The sequence below is a fragment of the Scyliorhinus canicula genome, chromosome 10 (genome assembly GCF_902713615.1).
Source record: "Scyliorhinus canicula chromosome 10, sScyCan1.1, whole genome shotgun sequence".
NCBI classification, from domain to species: Eukaryota; Metazoa; Chordata; class Chondrichthyes; order Carcharhiniformes; family Scyliorhinidae; genus Scyliorhinus; species Scyliorhinus canicula.
The window spans coordinates 46,479,339-46,499,366 of record NC_052155.1 but is presented as its reverse complement, the minus strand read 5'-3'; the positions used below and the strand labels follow the sequence as shown (position 1 = coordinate 46,499,366).

The 20,028-nt window shown below is 51.5% G+C and overlaps 1 protein-coding gene across 2 annotated transcripts in view; it reads right to left on the bottom strand.

Moving 5' to 3' along the window:
- slc22a13b (solute carrier family 22 member 13b) overlaps nt 1-20,028 on the bottom strand; it is an 85,440-nt gene that overhangs the window by 33,680 nt on the left and 31,732 nt on the right. For both annotated transcript variants that reach the window (XM_038808851.1, XM_038808850.1), the window contains exons 3-4: nt 16,788-16,942; nt 1,917-2,085 (exon numbers count right to left, since the gene is read on the bottom strand). In XM_038808851.1, coding sequence (XP_038664779.1) covers nt 1,917-2,085; nt 16,788-16,942 — 324 coding nt within the window. The remainder of the gene's footprint in view (nt 1-1,916; nt 2,086-16,787; nt 16,943-20,028) is intronic.

Below are 20,028 nucleotides of genomic sequence, written 5' to 3'. Positions count from 1 at the left end.
CCCGACACAGATTGGGTACAAATAGAAGAGGCATCCTATAAAGGAACAACCCCCCGGCCCTCGCCCCAGCAGCACTCCCATCCTCCTCAACAAGGTACACAACGAGCCCAGTGGTAGCGGCCACATTGAGGACGTGGACCCAGTTGAGACAGCACTTCGGGATAACCAAAATGTCACTTACGGCCCCCATCTGCAGATTCTTCCCAGCCATGCGAGATACCACCTTCAAAAGATGGAGGCGAGAGGGGGGCACACTGACGGCCGGGGACTTCTGCATAGGGCACAGACTGGCGACACGAGACAAACTGATGAGGAAGTGGAAACTAGCAAGAGGACAGGAATTGAGGCACCTTCAAATAAAGCACTTCCTCTGCAAAGAGACAGTAGGGTACCCAGGGGCCCCAGAAAGCACACACTACTAAAGGACTTGATAGGCACAAGCAGCGAGAAGGGGGCCATGTGGGAAAATATACAGACAGCCCCTGGACAGAGCCCGAACACCACTGGACGGGACCAGACAAAAATGGGAGGACGAACTGGGGACAGGGGTAGGATGGGGACTCTGGAGCGAAGCACTGAGCAGAGTGAGCTCCACCTCCTCCTGCGCAAGACTAAACTTAATGCAGCTCAAAGTGGTGCACAAAGCGCACCTGACCAGAACCCGACTGAGCAGGTTCTTCCCGGAGATGGAGGACAATTGTGAACGGTGCCAGAGGGGCCCGGCCAACCACACCCACATGTTTTGGGCTTGCCCCAAGCTTGCTGGGTTCTGGACAGCCTTCTCCGAGGCAATGTCCAAGGTTGTGGGGGTGAGGGTGAAGCCATGCCCAATAGTGGCAATCTTCGGGGTATTGGAGTAGCCAGAGTTACACATGGGGAAGGGGGCCAACGCCCTTGCTTTCGCTTCCCTAATCGCACGCCAGAGAATCCTGCTCGGCTGGCGATCGGCAGCACCACCCAAAGCTGCAGACTGGCTCACCTACCTCTAGGAATATCTCCACCTGGAGAAGATTAAATACGCCACCCGAGGATCAGAGGAAGGCCTCCTGGATACTTGGGGGCAGTTTGTCGGACTGTTCCAAAACCTGTTTGAGGCCAGCAACGAGCAGTAAGCTAGGGAAAAAAAAAGATGAAGAACCAAAGGTCTGCGCCAACCGGGGGTGGGGGGGGGGGGGGGGGGGGGGGGAATGGGGAAACCACAAGAGAAGAGGATCCAGAGGGCAGCAGCAAAAGGTATGTACAGTTGGTCAAATGAAGGACAAAACAAACCTCTCAGTAAAATAAAGCAAATTAGCGCAGAAAAGAAAAATGTAATGCATATAAGTAACAACTGTTTATCAATATGTGAAAAGCCAATGAAAAGATTTTCCAAAACAAAGATTGAACAGGTTGGGCATTTTCCGTTAAAAAACAGAAGGCTTGGAGATGACTTGATAGAATTTCCAAAGGTTATGAATGAGTTGGACAGGGTAAATGTGGAGAGAATGTTTCCAGTTTTGGGATATTCCAAAATTAAGGGACTTGAATACAAGATCATAGAATTCGTACAGTCCAGAGGAGGCAGTTCGGCCCATCAAGTCTGCACCAACCCTTTTGAAAGAGCAATCCACCCAAGCCCACTCCCCCACCCTACCCCAATAACCCTACCAACACATCCCTGGATACTAAGGGCAATTTAGGTGGCCTATCCACCTAACCTGAACATCTTTGGACTGTGGGAAGAAACCGGAGCACCCGGAGGAAACTCACACAGATATGGGGAGAAAGTACAAAATCCACACAGGGTTGGAATCGAACACGGGTCCCAGCCGCTGTGAGGCAGCATTGCTAACCATTGTGATAGTTACTAATAAATTCAATTTAGAAATAAATGATGATAGAATGGATGTTTACAAAACTTATGGAGAATACTTTACCATATATAAAACAAGAAGATAATCATCGGACATGAGATGGTTAATTGCAGCATCCTCCAGTCACGTATCTCATAAGCCAGCCCAGCCAGGACCATCTGCCCAACTGAAAAGGCACAGTGTGAGAAGACAGCCGCAAGTGTTCGCTGCGATGCACCAGACCATTCTATACCTGCAAATAGACAAATTGGCATGTTAGATTGCTTAAAGTGGCCATCTTTATATATTTCATTCTCCATCCAGCATGTAGTTTCATAGAATTTACAGTGCAGACGGAGGCCATTCGGCCCAACATGAATCATGTAAGAAACACACAACCCGTAGGTAGAAACAAAATAATGGGATTTTCCTCATCAAAACAAGAAGCTTTAATTTATTGATTCGTTGGATTTAACAATCTGCCAAAAACCTTAATGAAATACGTGCTACATTGAAGACTGGGATTCCTCCTTGAAAGAATATGTTTTCTCATTTGTAAGTGCAAATACTTTGGTATTTCTCAACCTTGCCACTCGTCTGAGGTGCGGTAATCCTTAGGTTAAATCCCACCTGTCAGCTCTCCCCTTCAAAGCCCAGCCCAACCTGCCTCAGGAAGCCCCTGCCCATGACCCAGGACCCCAGAAACGGCAAAGACCGCACGCGAGGACCCGTACGCGCTGCAAGGTATTCCCGCGCCCGCAGAACGCCGGGATTCATCCGAATTGCAAACTCGCCCCCCTAGCAACCCCTCTACCTCAACCAGCGCCTGGGACCCTGCCAGACGTGACCCCGGATACGTAAATAGCGCCCTGGTGCCTGCCAGACGCAACCACCTACCTTCCACAAGAGCTGACGTCTCCCATTGGATCCCAGGATCATCCAGCAGCAGCCGCCGACCGAGGAAGCGAGGGAAACGCGGCGGTCTGCAGGTTAGACTGAAGCAACATGGTTTCAAGACCCCTCTCCCCAGCATACACCTGGCAAACGTCCAAGTGATTGAAAACAAGCTGGATGAACTTAACGCCCGACTTACCTCTCAGAGGGAAGTAAGAGACTGCTGTGTGCTCTGTTTCACAGAGACATGGCTCACCCCCGCCTCACCGGACTGTGCCATACAACCTGAAGACTTCTCTATTCACCGGGCGGACCGCACGGCATCTTCAGGCAAAGCGAAAGGTGGAGGGGTTTGCCCCCTCATCAACTCCTCCTAGTGCTTGGATGTGGCGACCCTGGCGACCTACTGCTCCCCAGACCTGGAATACCTGACTGTGAAGTGCCTCCCATACTATCTTCCACATGAGTTCACTTCAGCCATTATCACAGCGGTTTACATCCCAACCCAGGCAGAAGTGAGGAAGGAGCTGGATGAACTGTACACCGTCATAAACAACTATGAAACAGAACACCCGGAGGCCTTGTTCATCGTGGCCGGAGACTTCAACAAGGCCAACCTCAAGAGTGTACTGCCAAAATTCCACCAGCACATCTCCTGTCCCACCAGGGGCGACAACACTCTTGACCACTGCTACTCAAAAATCAAGGGCGCGACCGTTCCATCCCCCAACCGCACTTTGGGAAATCAGACCATAAGACAGTGCTCCTTCTCCCAGCTTACAAGCAGAAACTCAAGCGGGAGAATCCAGCTAAGAAGGTTGTGCAGTGCTGGTCCGAGGAGACAAAAGAGCTCTTACGTGACTGCTTAGAGACAGTGGACTGGTCCATATTTAAGAACTCAGTGACGAACTTAAATGAATATGTCACCACCGTCACAGACTTCATCAGCAAATGTGTGGAAACTGCGTGCCTGTGATGAATGTTATCAGTAGCTGATATAATGATACTTTACCTTTAATGCATTGGCCCTTTAAGACCGGGCTTGGAACCCTGGGGGACTCCGCCTCTGGCTCCGCCCCCAGGAAACGGTATATAAGATAAGGCTCACTCAGGCCACATGTGATGAGCACGCTTCTCGGCTGCTGTACAGTTCTCAGATGATTAAAGCCTTTGAATCATCTATCTTCTCTCCTGTGTCGTGATTGAGGGTATCTCAGTGCCAAAGAAAGCAGTATGTACGTTCCCCAATCGGAAACCATGGCTCAACCACGAGATTGACTCCCTACTGAAGGACAGATCTGAGGTGTTCAAGGAAGACGACCCTGACCTATACAAGAAACCCAGGTACGATCTCCGCAAAGCCATCCGAGATGCCAAGAGAGAATATCAAACCAAGCTAGAGTCACAGACAGACTCTCGGCGGTTGTGGCAAGGACTAAACAACATAACGGGCTACAAAGCGAAGCCGAGCAGTATCTCTGGCAGCAGTGCACCCCTCCCCGATGAACTCAATGCATTCTATGCTCAGTTCGAGCAGGCAACCAACAATCCATTGTCGAGTGCCCCAACGGCCCACAATTGACCCATACTCACCATCACATCTTCCGAAGTCAGATCGGCCTTCCTGAAAGTGAACCCACGGAAGGCGATGGGCCCGGACGGGATCCCTGGTCATGCACTCAGAGCCTGCGCATACCAGCTGGCCGAGGTATTCACAGACATCTTTAACCTGCCCCTACTCCACTCCGAAGTCCCCACCTGCTTCAAGAAGACCACCATCATGCCGGTACCAAAGAAGAACCAGGCAACATGCCTCAATGACTACCGTCCGGTGGCCCTGACTTCAGCCGTAATGAAGTGCTTCGAGAGGCTGACCATGAAACGCATCACCTCCACACTCCCGGAACGCCTTGATCCACTTCAATTTGCATACCGTCGCAACCGGTCCACATCAGACGCCATTTCCCTGGCCCTTCACTCATCCCTAGAGCATCTCGAAAACAAGAACTCTTACATCAGACTCCTATTTATTGACTACAGCTCCGCCTTCAACACCATAATCCCAGCCATATCAAAGCTCCGAAACCTAGGACTTGGCTCCCCACTCTGCAACTGGATCCTCAATTTTCTGACCAAAAGACCACAATCAGTAAGAATGAACACCACACCTGCTCCACAATAGTCCTCAATACCGGGGCCCCGCAAGGCTGCGTACTTAGCCCCCTACTCTACTCCCTGTACACACACGACTGTGTGGCAAAACTTGGTTCCAACTCCATCTACAAGTTTGCTGACGATACGACCATAGTGGGCCGAATCTCGAATAACAACGAGTCAGAATACAGGAGGGAGATAGAGAACCTAGTGGAGTGGTGCAGCGACAACAATCTCTCCCTCAATGCCAGAAAAACTAAAGAGCTGGTCATTGACTTCAGGAAGCAAAGTACTGTACACACCCCTGTCAGCATCAACAGGGCCGAGGTGGAGATGGTTAGCAGTTTCAAATTCCTAGGGGTGCACATCTCCAAAAATCTGTCCTGGTCCACTCATGTCGACGCTATCACCAAGAAAGCACAACAGCGCCTATACTTCCTCAGGAAACTAAGGAAATTGGGCATGTCCACATTAACCCTTACCAACTTTTACAGATGCACAATAGAAAGCATCCTATCAGGGTGCATCATAGCCTGGTATGGCAACTGCTCGGCCCAGGGCCGCAAGAAACTTCAGAGAGTCGTGAATACCGAAGGGAGAGGACTGAGGGGAGAGGGCGGAGGGGAGAGGGCTGAGGGGAAATCGCTGAGGGAAAAGGGCTGAGGAGAGTGGGCTGAGGGGAAAGGGCTGGGGGGAGAGTGCTGAGGGGAGAGTGCTGAGGGGAGAGTGCTGAGGGGAGAGTGCTGAGGGGAGAGTGCTGAGGGGAAAGGGCTGAGGGGAAAGGGCTGAGGGGAAATGGCTGAGGGGAGAGTGCTTAGGGGAAAGGGCTGAGGGGAAAGGGCTGAGGGGAAAGGGCTGAGGGAAAAGGGCTGAGGGGAGAGTGCTGAGGGGAGAGGGCTGAGGGGAGAGTGCTGAGGGGGGAGGGCTGAGGGGGGAGGGCTGAGGGGAAATGGCTGAGGGGAGAGGGCTGAGGGTGGAGGGCTGAGGGGAAAGGGCTGAGGGGAATGGGTTGAGGGGAGAGGGCTGAGGGGTGAGTGCTGAGGGGGAGGGCTGAGGGGGAGGGCTGGGGGGAGAGTGCTGAGGGGAGAGTGCTGAGGGAAAAGGGCTGAGGGGAAAGGGCTGAGGGGAAAGGGCTGAGGGGTGAGTGCTGAGGGGAGAGGGCTGAGGGAAAAGGGCTGAGGGAAAAGGGCTGAGGGAAAAGGGCTGAGGGGAGAGGGCGGAAGGGAGAGGGCTGAGGGAAGAGTGCTGAGGGGTGAGTGCTGAGGGGAAAGGGCTGAGGGGAAAGGGCTGAGGGAAAAGGGCTGAGGGAAGAGGGCTGAGGGGAGAGGGCTGAGGGGAAAGGGCTGAGGGAAGAGGGCTGAGGGGAGAGGGCTGAGGGGAAAGGGCTGAGGGTTGGGGGCTGAGGGGAGAGTGCTGAGGGGAGAGTGCTGAGGGGAGAGGGCTGAGGGAAAAGGGCTGAGGGGAAAGGGCCGAGGGGAAAGGGCTGAGGGGAGAGGGCTGAGGGGAAAGGGTTGAGGGGAGAGGGTTGAGGGGGAAGGGGGGAGGGCTGAGGGGATCTCACTTGGGGGTGCACCCTCAATCTCAGCATGGGCAATCTCCTGGTCCTCAGGATGCACCAGCTGTATCCAGTGCCCTCTGCCCGTGCACGGTGAGGTGACGCAGGTCAGGTTCACCACCTCCGGTTTGGGCACGCTCCCATTGGTTATGGGCGCTCTTCTCCTGGGGGGTGGAAATAACAGCATTGTTAGGCGATCCGATGCATGCCGTTGGATCAATGTTGGCATGGGCGCACAGGGCACACAGTCAATGCGGCTTGCATGGGTGGCTGCAGCCATGTCGGTCATGGCTGTGATTGTACCGTCCCCCTGCATAGAGGGTGGGGGTCACACATGTGGGGGGTGGGGGGGGGGGGGGGGGTTGCTGCCATGGGCACATTGCTGGATACTCACCCTGGCTGTCCTCAGTAGGTCGTTGAGCTTTTTGCGACACTGCTCGCCAGTCCTGGGAATCACCGCGACTTACGGCCGCGCCCACCTCCCTCCACAGACGCGGGGCCATGGTGGCTGGGATGCTCTGGCCAGGTCCAGGGTACAGATGCCCCATCCTCTCCTCGAGCGCATCCAGGAGTGCCTCCAGATCGTGGTCTGTGTGCCATGGCGCCGCATCGATTGCGTGTGCTGGGTATCTGGCGCTGCTCTGAGGCCACGCCCCCACGCGTGCCGCTGCACCCCTGCTAGCTCCCTTGATCGCCGGAGAATGGGGTCCCGGAACGGACGTCAACTGCAGAGTGAAACTCTCCTGTTTTGACGCTGGCGTCGACACTCTGACGTCGGAGCAGAGAATCGCGCTGCATAACTTTATTGCAGTGTTACTGTAAGCCTACTTGTGACAAGAAAGATTATTATTATTAAAAACTGAGCTAACTGGCCTCCAAAATCAAAATGAAGAATGTGGGCATCAATCTCACTACCTCTCACATACTAAACGAGCGCACTACCATTTGAGCTAATTGATGCACTATCAATTAGGACGAGAGTAGAGAGTAACCGAGGCTTTATTATGCCTCCTGCAGTTGCTGCCGAAATGGCTGCAGCTTGGAGATCCCACATATTTATACTCCGCCTACTGGGCGGAACCAGCAGGCAGGGATCTACCCCCGTACCTGTAGTACAGGGGCCTTACCGTAATACCCTCGTATGCAGTATACACAATACAACAGTGGTGACTACCACATTCACCCCCTGTTAAAAGAGAGTCCAGCAGGGGTGGTGGAAACTATTTACATACGGGTTGTCGGATACTATTTACATATAGGTTGTCAAAAAAGTTTTGAAAGAGCCTACAAATGTAGACGGTCGGGCGCCTTGATCCGCTGTTGTGAGCGCCGCAGGTGTGGTGTTGATGCCGGCATTGGTTCGGTCGTCGGTGACTCCGGGAGCATGTTGACCTCACCTTCATCCATGGGTGGAACCAAGGGGAGGGTGGATTGACCTGGAGTGGTGGCTGTGGCGGGGTGCGCCGGGAGAAGGGACGGTGGTGCCAGGGCAGAGGGGGGGGGGGGGCGGTGTGCGGGTACCCAGCTGGTGCCAGGTCCCGAAGGGAGACTGTGTCTTGGCGGCCGCCGGGGTACGCTACGTAGGATTACTGAGGGTTCGCGTGATGTAGCTGTACCCTCTCCACCAACGGGACCGCCTTGAGTAGCCGTACGTGCTTGCAGAGGAGAACAAGTGAACAGGTCCTGGAGCTGCCAGCCATGTTTGGAGTGAAACCCCGAGGTGGACTTCCTAGGGAAGGCAAAGAGACGTTTAGCGGGAGTTTCATTAGTCGCAGTGCACAGGAGCGACCGAATGGAGTGAAGGGCGTCGGGGAGGGGCTGGTTTAGCTCACCGAGCTAAATCGCTGGCTTTTCAAGCAGGCCAGCAGCACGGTTCGATTCCCGTACCAGCCTCCCCGGACAGGCGCCGGAATGTGGCGACTAGGGGCTTTTCACAGTAACTTCATTGAAGCCTACTCGTGACAATAAGCGATTCTCATTTTCATTTCCTGCTAGCAGGAGGCCGGGACATTTCTTGACCGTAGAGCCAGCTGGACGGCCTTCCAGACCGTCCCATTCTCCCGCTCCACCTGCCCATTTCCCCGGGGGTTGTAGCTGGTTGTCCTGCTCGAGGCAATGCCCCTGTTGAGCAGGTACTGGCGCAGCTCATCGCTCATAAATGAGGATCCCTGGTCGCTGTGGACATAAGCGGGGAAACCGAACAGAGCGAAGATGGTGTTGAGAGCTTTGATGACGGTGGCGGACATCATATCGGGGCATGGGGCGGCAAAGGGGAATCTCGAGTACTCGTCGACCACATTGAGAAAATACGTGTCGCGGTCGATGGAGGGGAGGGGCCCTTTGAAGTCCACGCTGAGGCGTTCAAAGGGGCGGGAGGCCTTCACCAGGCGTGCACGGTCTGGCCAGTAGAAGTGCGGTTTACACTCCGTGCAGACCTGGCAGTCTCTGGTGAGAGCCCTGAATTCCTCGATGGAGTAGGGCAGATTGCGGGCATTTATGAAGTGATAAAAGCGGGTGACCCCTGGGTGACAGAGATTGTCATGCAGGGTGCGGAGTCGGTCTACTTGTGCGTTGGCACATGTACCTCGGGATAGGGCATCAGGGGGCTCGTTGAGCTCACCGGGACAATACAAAATTTCGTAATTGTAGGTGGAGAGCTCGATCCTCCACCTCAAAATCTTATCATTTTGATCTTACCCCGCTGTGTGTTGTTAAACATGAAGGCTACCGACCATTGGTCAGTGAGGAGAGTGAACCTCCTGCCGGCCAGGTAATGCCTCCAATGTCGCACAGCTTCTACGATGCCCTGCGTCTGCTTCTCGACAGAGGAGTGCCGAATTTTGGAGCGTTTAGGGTGCTGGAAAAGAATGCCATGGGCCTGCCTGCCTGGTTGAGGGTGGCAGCCAGAGCGACGCCGGATGCATCGCTCTCAACTTGGAAGGGTAGTGTCTCATCCACCGCGTGCGTCGTGGCCTTGGCAATGTCAGCCTTGATACGGTTGAAGGCCTGGTGAGCCTCGGCCATCAGTGGGAAAACGGTGGATTGAATGAGTGGGCGGGCCTTGTCCGCATAGTTTGGGACCCACTGGGCGTAGTACGAGAAGAACCCCAGGCATCGTTTGATGTCATTGGGGTAGTGGGGGAAGGGGAGTTCCATGAGGGGGCGCATGCGTTTGGGGTCGGGCCCTAGAACTCCGTTCTGAACCACATAGCCAAGGATGGCTAATCGGTCTGTGCTGAACACACACTTCTCCTTGTTGTAGGTTAGGTTGAGGAGTTTGGTGGTGTGGAGAAATTTGGAGAGGTTAGCGTTGTGGTCCTGCTGGTTGTGGCCGCAGATGGTGACGTTATCCAGGTACGGGAAAGTGGCCCGCAGTCCATACCGGTCAACCATTCGGTCCATCTCCCGTTGGAAGATCGAGACCCTGTTAGTGAAGCTGAAGGCAACCCTAAGGAAATGGTAAAGGCGGCCGTCCGCTTCAAATGCGGTGTACTGGCGGTCGGCCTTGCGAATGGGGAGCTGGTGGTAGGCAGATTTCAGGTCCACTGTAGAGAAGACCCGGTACTATGCAATCTGATTGACCATATCAGATATGCGTGGGAGGGGGTACGTGTCGAGGTGCGTGTACCGATTGATGGTCTAACTGTAGTCAACGACCATCCTGTGTTTCTCCCCGGTTTTCACCACTACCACTTGGGCTCTCCAGGGGCTGTTGCTGGCCTCGATAATACCTTCCCTTAGCAGCCACTGGACCTCAAACCTGATGAAGGTCCTGTCCTGGGCGCTGTACCGTCTGCTCCTGGTGGTGACGGGTTTGCAATCCGGGGTGAGGTTCGCAAACAGGGAAGGTGGGTCGACCTTAAGGGTCGTGAGGCCGCAGACAGTAAGGGGTGGTAGGGGTCCACCGAATTTCAGGGTTAGGGTCTGGGGGTTGCACTGGAAGTCCAGGACGAGTAGCAAGACAGCGCAGAGGTTGGGCAGGACGTAGAGGCGGAGGCCGCTGAACTCTATGCCCTGGATGGTGAGGGTGGCAGTGCAGTACCCCCGGATCACCACGGAGTGGGATCCGGAGGCTAGGGAGATTTTCTTGTTGGTGGGGTGGACCGAGAGGGAGCAGTGCCTATCGGGGTGGATGAAGCTCTCAGTGCTCCGGGAGTCCAGAAGGCAGGAAACCTTGTGCCCGTCGATCTACACCGTCATCGACACGGTCGCGAGGTTGTGCAGTCGTGTCTGGTCAATCATAACAGAGGCCAGGCGTGGCTGGTCGGCGGCGGTTGCAGGCGATGAGCGGCCCAATGAGGTGTCTGACGAGCAGGAATCCTGAGGCGGGGAAATGGCGTCGCCCACGGGCCTCACGTGTCCTGGGGCGGGCAAGATAGCAGCACCCACGGGACGCATGGGTGAGGCGAACAAGATGGAGAGTAAGATGGCAGCGCCCAGGGGCTGCACATGGTCTGCGGGGAGGAAGATGGCAGCGCCCGGGGGTCGCACATAGGGGAGCGCCGGGGCAATGGCGGTGACCGAGCGAGCCTGGCAAACAGCAACAAAGTGTCCTTTCTTACCGCAGGCCTTGCAGAGCGCGCTTCGTGCCGGGCAGCGTTGTCGGGGGTGCTTTGACTGTCCGCAGAAGTAGCACTGGGTCCCCCGGGGTTGTGTGGTTGTCGTGCGGCACAGGCCTGGGGTTGGCTGAGGGCGGTCACTGATGGGGTGCACGGTAGGGCGTTCGCTGGCGGGGTCCACGATGTCCATGAGGGGTGGGCCGCGTGGTTGGGGGCATACACTTGAATATTGCGCAAGGTGACCGTGAGTAAGAGCGCTAGTTTCTTGGTCATGGCGAGGTCGAGGGTAGCCCCTGATGGAACGATCAATTCTGCGAACACGTGTAGTTGGATCTGAACAGAGGCTTTAATACACTTACTACTGAGCCAACCTATTCGTCGTTGAACTCCAGATGACTGCAGGCTGGCTCTAAGGCACTGATCTTTATACATCGGTCCCAGGGGGAGGAGTCCTGGGCGGAGCCAAGGGAGGAGCCCAGTACAAACTCTCGCGTACTCCCAGAGCGACTCCCCCTGGTGGTCGGATAGGGCAACTGCACTTGCAATGGTGGATAGTGAACATATATACACGGAGTTATATTGGCAACTATATACAGCATTGATCTTACAACGGGTAGATAACGAACATATATACATGGAGTGATATTGGCAACTATATATAGTGTGAATCACATTCACCACAGCCCCTTCTAAGAGTCGCTGGTGGATGTAGGCCGACTCTATGCCTGTAACGAACGCGTCTCTAAGTAGCAAGTCCGAATGTTCAGAGGCCAAGATGGCCTGGCAATCACAGTCTCTCACTAAGATTTGGATGGCACACCAGAAATCCTCCACAGACTCACCGGAGAAGTTGATGCCGTGTGGCGAGGAGATGCCTGGTGTAGATCTTGTTGGTCTGCTGCGTGTAGTTCTCCTTCAGTTGCGCCATGGCCTCAGCGTATGTTGGCGCGTCCCGGATGAGGGGGAAGATGTCCGAGCTCAGGCGCATGTAAAGGATCTGGAGCTTCTGTGCCTCTGAGGGTGGGTCAGTCACGGATCCGATGTATGCCTCAAAGCAGGCTAGCCAATGTGTGAAGGCCAACTTGGTGTTGTCTGCTTGAGGGTGAAGCTGCAGACGATCAGGCTTGATGCGGAGATCCATCATTGTACTCATATTACTGAAGTGATGTCAGTTATTGGGGGGAGCTGCTGAGCTCACTTCTGCTTTTTGGGAGTTTTAGTTTCAGTTTTGAGGAAAAGAGCTTGGGTGTGTCTGTGTTTGCAGTGAGCTGGATCTGCTGTGATCTCTGCCATTAAAGACTACCTCTGAATCATTTGGGTGATTTAAACTCATAATAGTAATGACTTTAACCTAATGTGTTTCTGTTGTTAAAGGTGAAGTCTTTTGGAGGTTTGAAGGAACATTTTGAGGCATTATTTAGTGTTGTATTATTTTCGGGGTTATCTTTGAAGTAAGGGGTGGTGAGGGATCCAATGTTTTTTTTTTAAAGTTAAGTTGAATTCATGGAATAAACAGTGTTTGTGTTTAAAAACCCATGTGTCCATAAGTGTAATACACACTTGGAGACCAAGCCGTGTTCTTCAAAAGCAACAATACATTAAAGGGAGAGGTTGGTTGAACTCCATGGTACATTTTGGGGTTCTGAAAACGCCGCTCCCATAACACTATCAATTACGGTGAGACGAGAGTAGAGAGTAATTGAGGCTTTATTACGCAGAGATGTGGAGCCTCCCGCAGCTGCTGCCAAAATGGCTGCAGCTCGGAGAGCCCACACATTTATACTCCGCCTACTGGGCGGAGCCAGCAGGCAGGGATCTATCCCTGTACCTGTAGAACATGGGCCTTACCGTAATACCCTCGTATGCAGTATATAATACAGCAGTGGTGACTACCACACTAATTCCCTTAAACTATAAGCCTCATTGATAAGGCCTTGCTATGGAGTTCTGTGTGTGCCCCTACATCTACTCAGTGCTTTGTTCAAGGTATCTTTCGAGAGCGTCACCACTCCCGCCCTTAGTGCAAGGCTGCCTGCTGTGACCCATTCAATCTCCATGGCTTCCTCTTTTATTGTTGTCACCACTGCGATCAAAGGCACTCCATCTCAGGTTTGTTGATGCTCCCTGGCATTCTGAGCATGCCTCTTCTGCAAGTACAGACATACACAGTGTAACTCCTGTCTCTTGGCCTTCTGTGGTAGTCACCCTGAGGCACTGTAAATGTGCTGTAAATGTCACTGTGATAGCATGATGAGCTGGCCATTCAGCCATCACAATGCAGCGTTCACCCATCACTGATTGTAGCTTGTAAACTGGGCACCTCGATATGGATACTGCTGCCTGATGTTGTCTCATATATGAGTCTCGCGCCTGGCCTCACATTCTGTGAGCGCCTTTTAATTCTTGCTGGAACTCCAGTCAAAACTCCACAGGCCAACCTTCTGTAGCAGATCATTAAGTCTCTTCCTGAACTGGATCAGTGTACTTGCAACTTCCCCTCAGCTGCGTAAGATGTCTGTCATCTGTCAAGCTAACTTGACGAGGCTTGCTGGCCTCCACCTGCCATCTGCTCTAAACAGGACAACAAGTCCCTGATCACTTGCAGGAGCACCTCCAAGAAGGTGTTGCTGAATCATGGAGAGACCTTTCTTCCTTCTGACACCATTGCCCCTCTGTTTCCTTTGATGTGGACCTCCATATTGACTGTTCTCAATCTGCTTGAATGCAGCCAGCATTATGACCTGCCAAATATAGCTAATTTACCCGTTGCCTCACTGCCAATCCTTAATTGACCCACCTGGAAAATCATGAAGTGCCTGCATTCCACGCCACCCCCGCCTGTGCCCAGGCAACATCGGGTCATCCACCCGATCCAGGCCATTGTTTTGCTTCTACAGACAATCAAGAATTGTGTAGTTTCTCAGTTGTGCTACAATAATTAACGATGTTCCTCTTGGCATTTTGCTTTCTTCAACAAGTCTTCTGCAATTTAAACCGTGGGTGGGATTTTCTGCTCCCGGGACTAAGTGCCCGCGCCATCGTGAACACCGTCGCCTTTCACAACGGCCCGAACAGGGCCCGGGCACGACCTATTCTGGCCCCCACAGGGGGCCAGCACGGCGCTGGAGCGGTTCACGACACTCTAGTCTCCTTACGCAGTGCCGAATGGGCGCCTTGCCAACCCGCGCATGCGCAGTTGGGGCAGCTCAATCCTGCGCATGCACAATTAGGCTGCGCCATCCTGAGCATGCGCGGGTAACTTCTTACGCGCTCCGGCCCCTCACCAACATGGCACACCTGGGGCCGGTCGCGGAAGGAGGTAGGCCTGGGGGGGGGGAGAGGCCGGCCCGCCGATCGGTGGGCCCCGATCGTGGGCCAGACCCCATCGGAGGCCCCCCCCCCGGTGAAGGAGCCCCCCTCCCCCCCACAGGCCACCCCCAGCGTTCCCGCACAGTTCCCGCTGACAGCAACCAGGGGTGGACGGTGCTGGCGGGAACCTGTCGTGTCGGAGCGGCCGCTCGGCCCATCCGGGCCGGAGAATCGCCGCTCGCCGTTTGCGGGCCTGGTGCGATTCTCGCGGCGCTGGTTTCGGGGGGGGTGGGAGAATCGCGTGTGGGTGTCAGGGCGGCGTGGCGCGACTCGCGTGGCGCCCCGCCGATTCTCCCACCCGGCGTGGGGGGGGGGGGGGGGGGGGGGTGGAATACCACCCCATTTCTCAGATAGGATGATGACATTATTTGTTTGAACCCATCAGGTGTTTTTTCATTTTCTGAACTCCTTGATCTTTCAGACAATACATTTCAGATAGTATTGTTCAATGGCCACCTTTTGACATTTAGCTCATGCTATCCTGGGAGTAGATAATTTGGTGTTCACAGTATTCCGATCTAACAGGCAAGACTCAGTCAATTATCTGAAACAAATCTATCCCAGGAATGAGTAATGGGCAAATCGCTGTTTTCAACATACAGTCACATTTAAACTCTTGGCATTGGTTTACTTAAGGAGTTATGGAAATGTAGCCTGTGTAAGCGGCACTTACTCAGCAATAACCTGCTCATGGACACTCAGTATGGATTCAGCCAGGGTCCCTCAGCTCCTGACCTCACTACAGCCTCGGACAAAGAAGCTGAATGCCAGAGGTGAAATGAAAATGACTGCCCTTGACATCAAGACAACATTTGACTGCGTATAACATCAAGGAGCCCCAGCTAAACTGGAGTCAATGGGAATCGGGGGGGAAACTCTCCGCTGGTTGGAGTCATAACTGGCACAAAGGAAGATGGTTGTGGTGGTTGGAGGTCAAACATCTCAGCTCCAGGACATCACTGCAGGAGTTCCTCAGGGTAGTGTCCTAAGCCCAAACATCTCCAGCTGCTTCATCAGTGGCCTCTCTTCCTTCATTAGGTCAGATGTGGGGATGTTTGCGGATGACTGCACAATGTTCAGCACCTTTCACAGCTCCTCAGATAATGAAGCAGTCCATGTCCAAATGCAGCAAGATCTGGACAATATCCAGGTTTTGGCTGTTACATTTGCACCACACAAGTGCCAGGCAATGACCATTTGCTGCAACAGAGGTTCTAACTGAAGTGATCTGCATATCTGTATGCACTCAAGGTGTGAATGTATAGTCATAACAGTTAAGAGATCACTAGATGGCAGCACTAGAAAGGGGTAGAAAAGACAGACTCAATCTGAGTTCCCGCCTCTTCGTGTGTATAGTGTCTAGTGACCAGAGGTAGAGAGAGATAGCTCAGAGTGCACATGTGTAGTTAATCATAGTAAATATTGGAGAGAGAACAAATTCAGAGTTTATTTGTTTAAGTTACTCAATAAATTATTTGCTTTAATTGGAAGACTATGAGTGTTTATCAACAGCAAGTTTAAGAGCACCATGTAATATAACACTAACCACCACTGCTTGAAATTCAATGATGCTACTGCCGCTGAATCCCCAACAATCAACATCCTAGGAGTTACCATTGATCAGAAACTGAACTGGACTAGCCATGTTTATACCGTGGCTACCAGGGCAGGTCAAAGGCTAGGAATCTGATGGCGAGTAACTCACACCTGATCCCCCAAAGCCTGTTCACCATCTAAAAGAACAAATCAGGGCTGTAATGGAATACTCTCCACTTGCCTGGCTGAGTGCAGCACCAACAACACTCAAGAATCTCAACACCATCCAGGACAAAGGAGCCCGCTTGATTGCTCCTCCTTCCACAAACATTCAAACCTCCACCACCGATGAACAGTGGCAGCCTGTGTACCATCTACTGGATGTACTGCAGTAGCTCACTAAGGTTCCTTAGACTGCTCCTTACAGACCCACTGTCATCTAGAAGGATAAGTCAGCAGATACCTGGGAACCCCACCACCTGGAGGTTCCCCTCCAAGTCACTTACCAACCTGACTTGGAAATATATCGCTGTTCCTTCGCTGTCGCTGGGGCAACATCCTGGAAATCCCTTCCTAACAGCACAGTGGGTGTACCTACACTTCAAGGACTGCAGCAGTTCAAGAGGCAACTCACCATCAACTTCTGAAGGGCAAATAGGGATTGGCAATAAATGCTGGCCTAACCAGTGATGCCCACATCCCACATCTGAATTTTTAAAAATACTTCATTAATTGCATTGGCTCTGAGCATACATTAATTAGATATTTTTGGCTCATGTGCAACATAAGCAGTGATATGGGCCAGCTATTTCTAGCTATTTATGTAAGCTGCAGTAGGCCGAAGAGGTCACTTGAAGATGTTGTCCACATGGAGTGCTTTAATCATACCTAAAACAAAGGCGTTAACCAAAGTTCCAGACACCGATGCACCAACAACAAACTGCAGAGCAACGAATAAGCTGAAGTTTGGCACAAACGCTGCTCCCACACTACTGGCTAGTTGAAGAAACAGTGAGAGCAAAATAATTGTTCTTCGACCAAACCTATAAAAAAAGAAAGGGACATGTTATTAAATGTGAACTGGCCATTACCAAACTCCTATCTTCTCAAGGATACCAGCTCCAGTTGTATAGTGTTGTAACTTGCACATCAACAGTTGGGGCTGAATCACAACCTTGACAATCAATTCAACGGCACTCTGCTGGCTTACTGGGTGGAGTTACTAGTGCCTTTCCCTGTGCTGCATTAGCTGGGGACTGTGGTGAAATGCATCACTGTAAGTACACAAGGGGTTAATGTAAATACACTACAACTAAATAAACACTAGAGGGAGCACCAGAGACATCATGACATGCAGACATACAGCTAATGAACACACAGAATAGGTCACGACCAATGGCCAGTCAAGACACCCAGAGTTGACACTACCACAAGGGGGAAACCCATATAAAAGGGCAGGGCACACATGCTCTTTCTCTTTCCACAGGCGACACTCAGAGAGAAGGACAGGGGCAGATCAGAAGCATCACACCCACCGCACGGCTTAGAGCAGACTGGTTAGTTAGACTGAGTTTCTATAGCAAGATTAGCAGGAGAGTCGAACTCAAGTAGGAGAATTGTTAACTGTTCAATAAATGTGTTAAACCTATCTCCAAGTCTGAACCTTCCTTTGTCAGAGCATACATCAAGGAAGCAGCTTATGCTACATGAAGAAGCATAACACAACATGGTTCCAGGAGTGCCTGTTGAATCTCTGTTCAACTCAAAATATCCGTGACTACCAGCAACAGCACCCAGGCAAGATGATCGAGATTCCGGTTCCTCAGCAGCTCAGGTACCACGGCATTCTCAGTGCAAACTGGCGTGCATTCAGGCAGAGATTTGAGATCTACCTGGTAGCGTCCGATCTAGATGGCGTGGCGGATGCGGAGAAAATAAAGCTTCTGCTCACGATTGCGGGTGCAAGTGCAGCAGAATTCTTCAAGACCTTCAAGTACTCCAAAGGGCAGGACAAAAGAGACTTCCAGACAGTCCTGGACAAGTTTGAAAAATACTGCGAGGAAAACACAAAAGAGATTGGTAAAAGATTGGTAAACTCACCACGAAGCGAAGGTATCCCTGTCACAGCAGAAAATGGCGATTTTGATTGGCGGCCATCTTGTGAAAGGAGCTGTACCTGCACAGTTCCCCAAAAGACGTGAATTGGCAGAACGGTGTCCTGCGCATGCGCGAGAAACCGCTCATGCGCAGTTGCAAAAAAGGCTCAAAGTGAAGGAAAAGTGATCTGCGCATGCACAATCTAATCCTACGCTCTACGTCACAAGCGTCATGACATCAGAGACGTGATTTGACCATTTGAACACCTCCTGATGACTTCTTGGTTCCTTAAGCACAGGGAGACTGACGGTGTTCACAAGGAAATGACAACATCAACATCGACACCTCAATGACAACACTCGACCATATTAATTCATGAACTTTAGACTCATACATATTGTTTGGTATTGTATAACCATCACTGTCATCATGACTTGTACATGTCATCACTTATCTACCTATTTTGTTAAATGTTCTTTAACAAAGTACAGAACATATGTAACATGAGAAAAGGGGGGATGTGGTGATATGCATCACTGTAAACACACAAGGGGTTAATGTAAATACACTATAACTAAATAAACACTAGAGGGAGCACCAGAGACATCGTGACATGCAGACATACAGCTAATGAACACATAGAATAGGACACAACCAATGGGCAGTCAAGACAACCAGCGGTGACACTACCACAAGGGGGCAACCCATGTAAAAGGACAGGGCACACATACTCTTTCTCTTTCCACAGGTGACAGGAGAGAAGGACAGGGGCAGATCAGAAGCATCACACCCACTGCATGGCTTAGAGCAGACTGGTTAGTTCGACTGAGTTACTATGGCAAGATTAGCAGGAGAGTTGAACTCAAGCAGGAGAATTGTTAACTGTTCAATAAATGTGTTAAACCTATCTCCAAGCCTGAACCTTCCTTTGTCAGAGCATACATCAAAGAAGCAGCTTATGCTACATGAAGAACCAGAACACAACAGGGACCTGAGGCAACATTAGGGATATTACTTTGAGACTCTGTACATCAAGATTAAGAAGGGAAGGTGGAAATCAGTCTGTTCCTGATCCTTTTTCTGTAACTCGAAGTGTGCATGTGTGAACCCAAATCGACCTTGCCACTGCAACACTGACAACACTCCCAGAGAAGATAAAGAGCACAGAAATAAGCTTCAATATTAACTCTGTTGATGGGGAAACCATCAATGAAATGACTGCTCAAGACATTATTTTTTCTTGCACATTTCATTTCAATTAAATTATTTTTACCACTATGACAGCATTTGAATGCTAATATTTTATTGGTAACAGATGAAAAAGATTTACCCAATGTTCCGTTTGCAATGCCCCATTTTGGGAATATAGAATCAGAGAATCATGGAGCACAAGAGGCCATTCAGCTGATCAACCTCATGTCAACTCTGTGAAATCTATTCAATTAGTCCCTTTCCTTGGCCTTTTCCCAATGCTCATTTAACTTTTCCTTTCTACATATACATCCAATTCCCTTCTTAAACGTTACTCTGGAATCTGCTTCCACCGCCCTTTCAGACCTTGCATTCCAGATAGTTCTGTTCATTGTTCACCGTTTGATGTTTTTAACCTTTATACGTTTTATTCTCAGTGTACCCTGGGAGAAGATATTTTGCTGTTCCCTGCCTTTGTTATAACTTCCCCTTATTCAGATCCAATGGCATTGTGGGTGGTTTCTTATGCCTCCGTTTTTAAGTAAGAGATGGAACCATTTTGAGACCCCCACCCCAACGGTAGTTGAGGACCTCCTGCCTGTGTGGCTTCTTGGGGACAGCTAATTAATAGGCCACCTATAATAATAATAATCTTTATTGTCATAAGTAGCCTTACATTAACACTGCAATGAAGTTACGTGAAAATCCCCTAGTCGCCACACTCGGGTACACTGAGAGAGAATTCAGAATGTCCAAATTACCTAACAGCATGTCTTTTGGGACTTGTGGGAGGAATCCGGAGGACCCGGAGGAAACCCACGCAGACACAGGGAGAACGTGC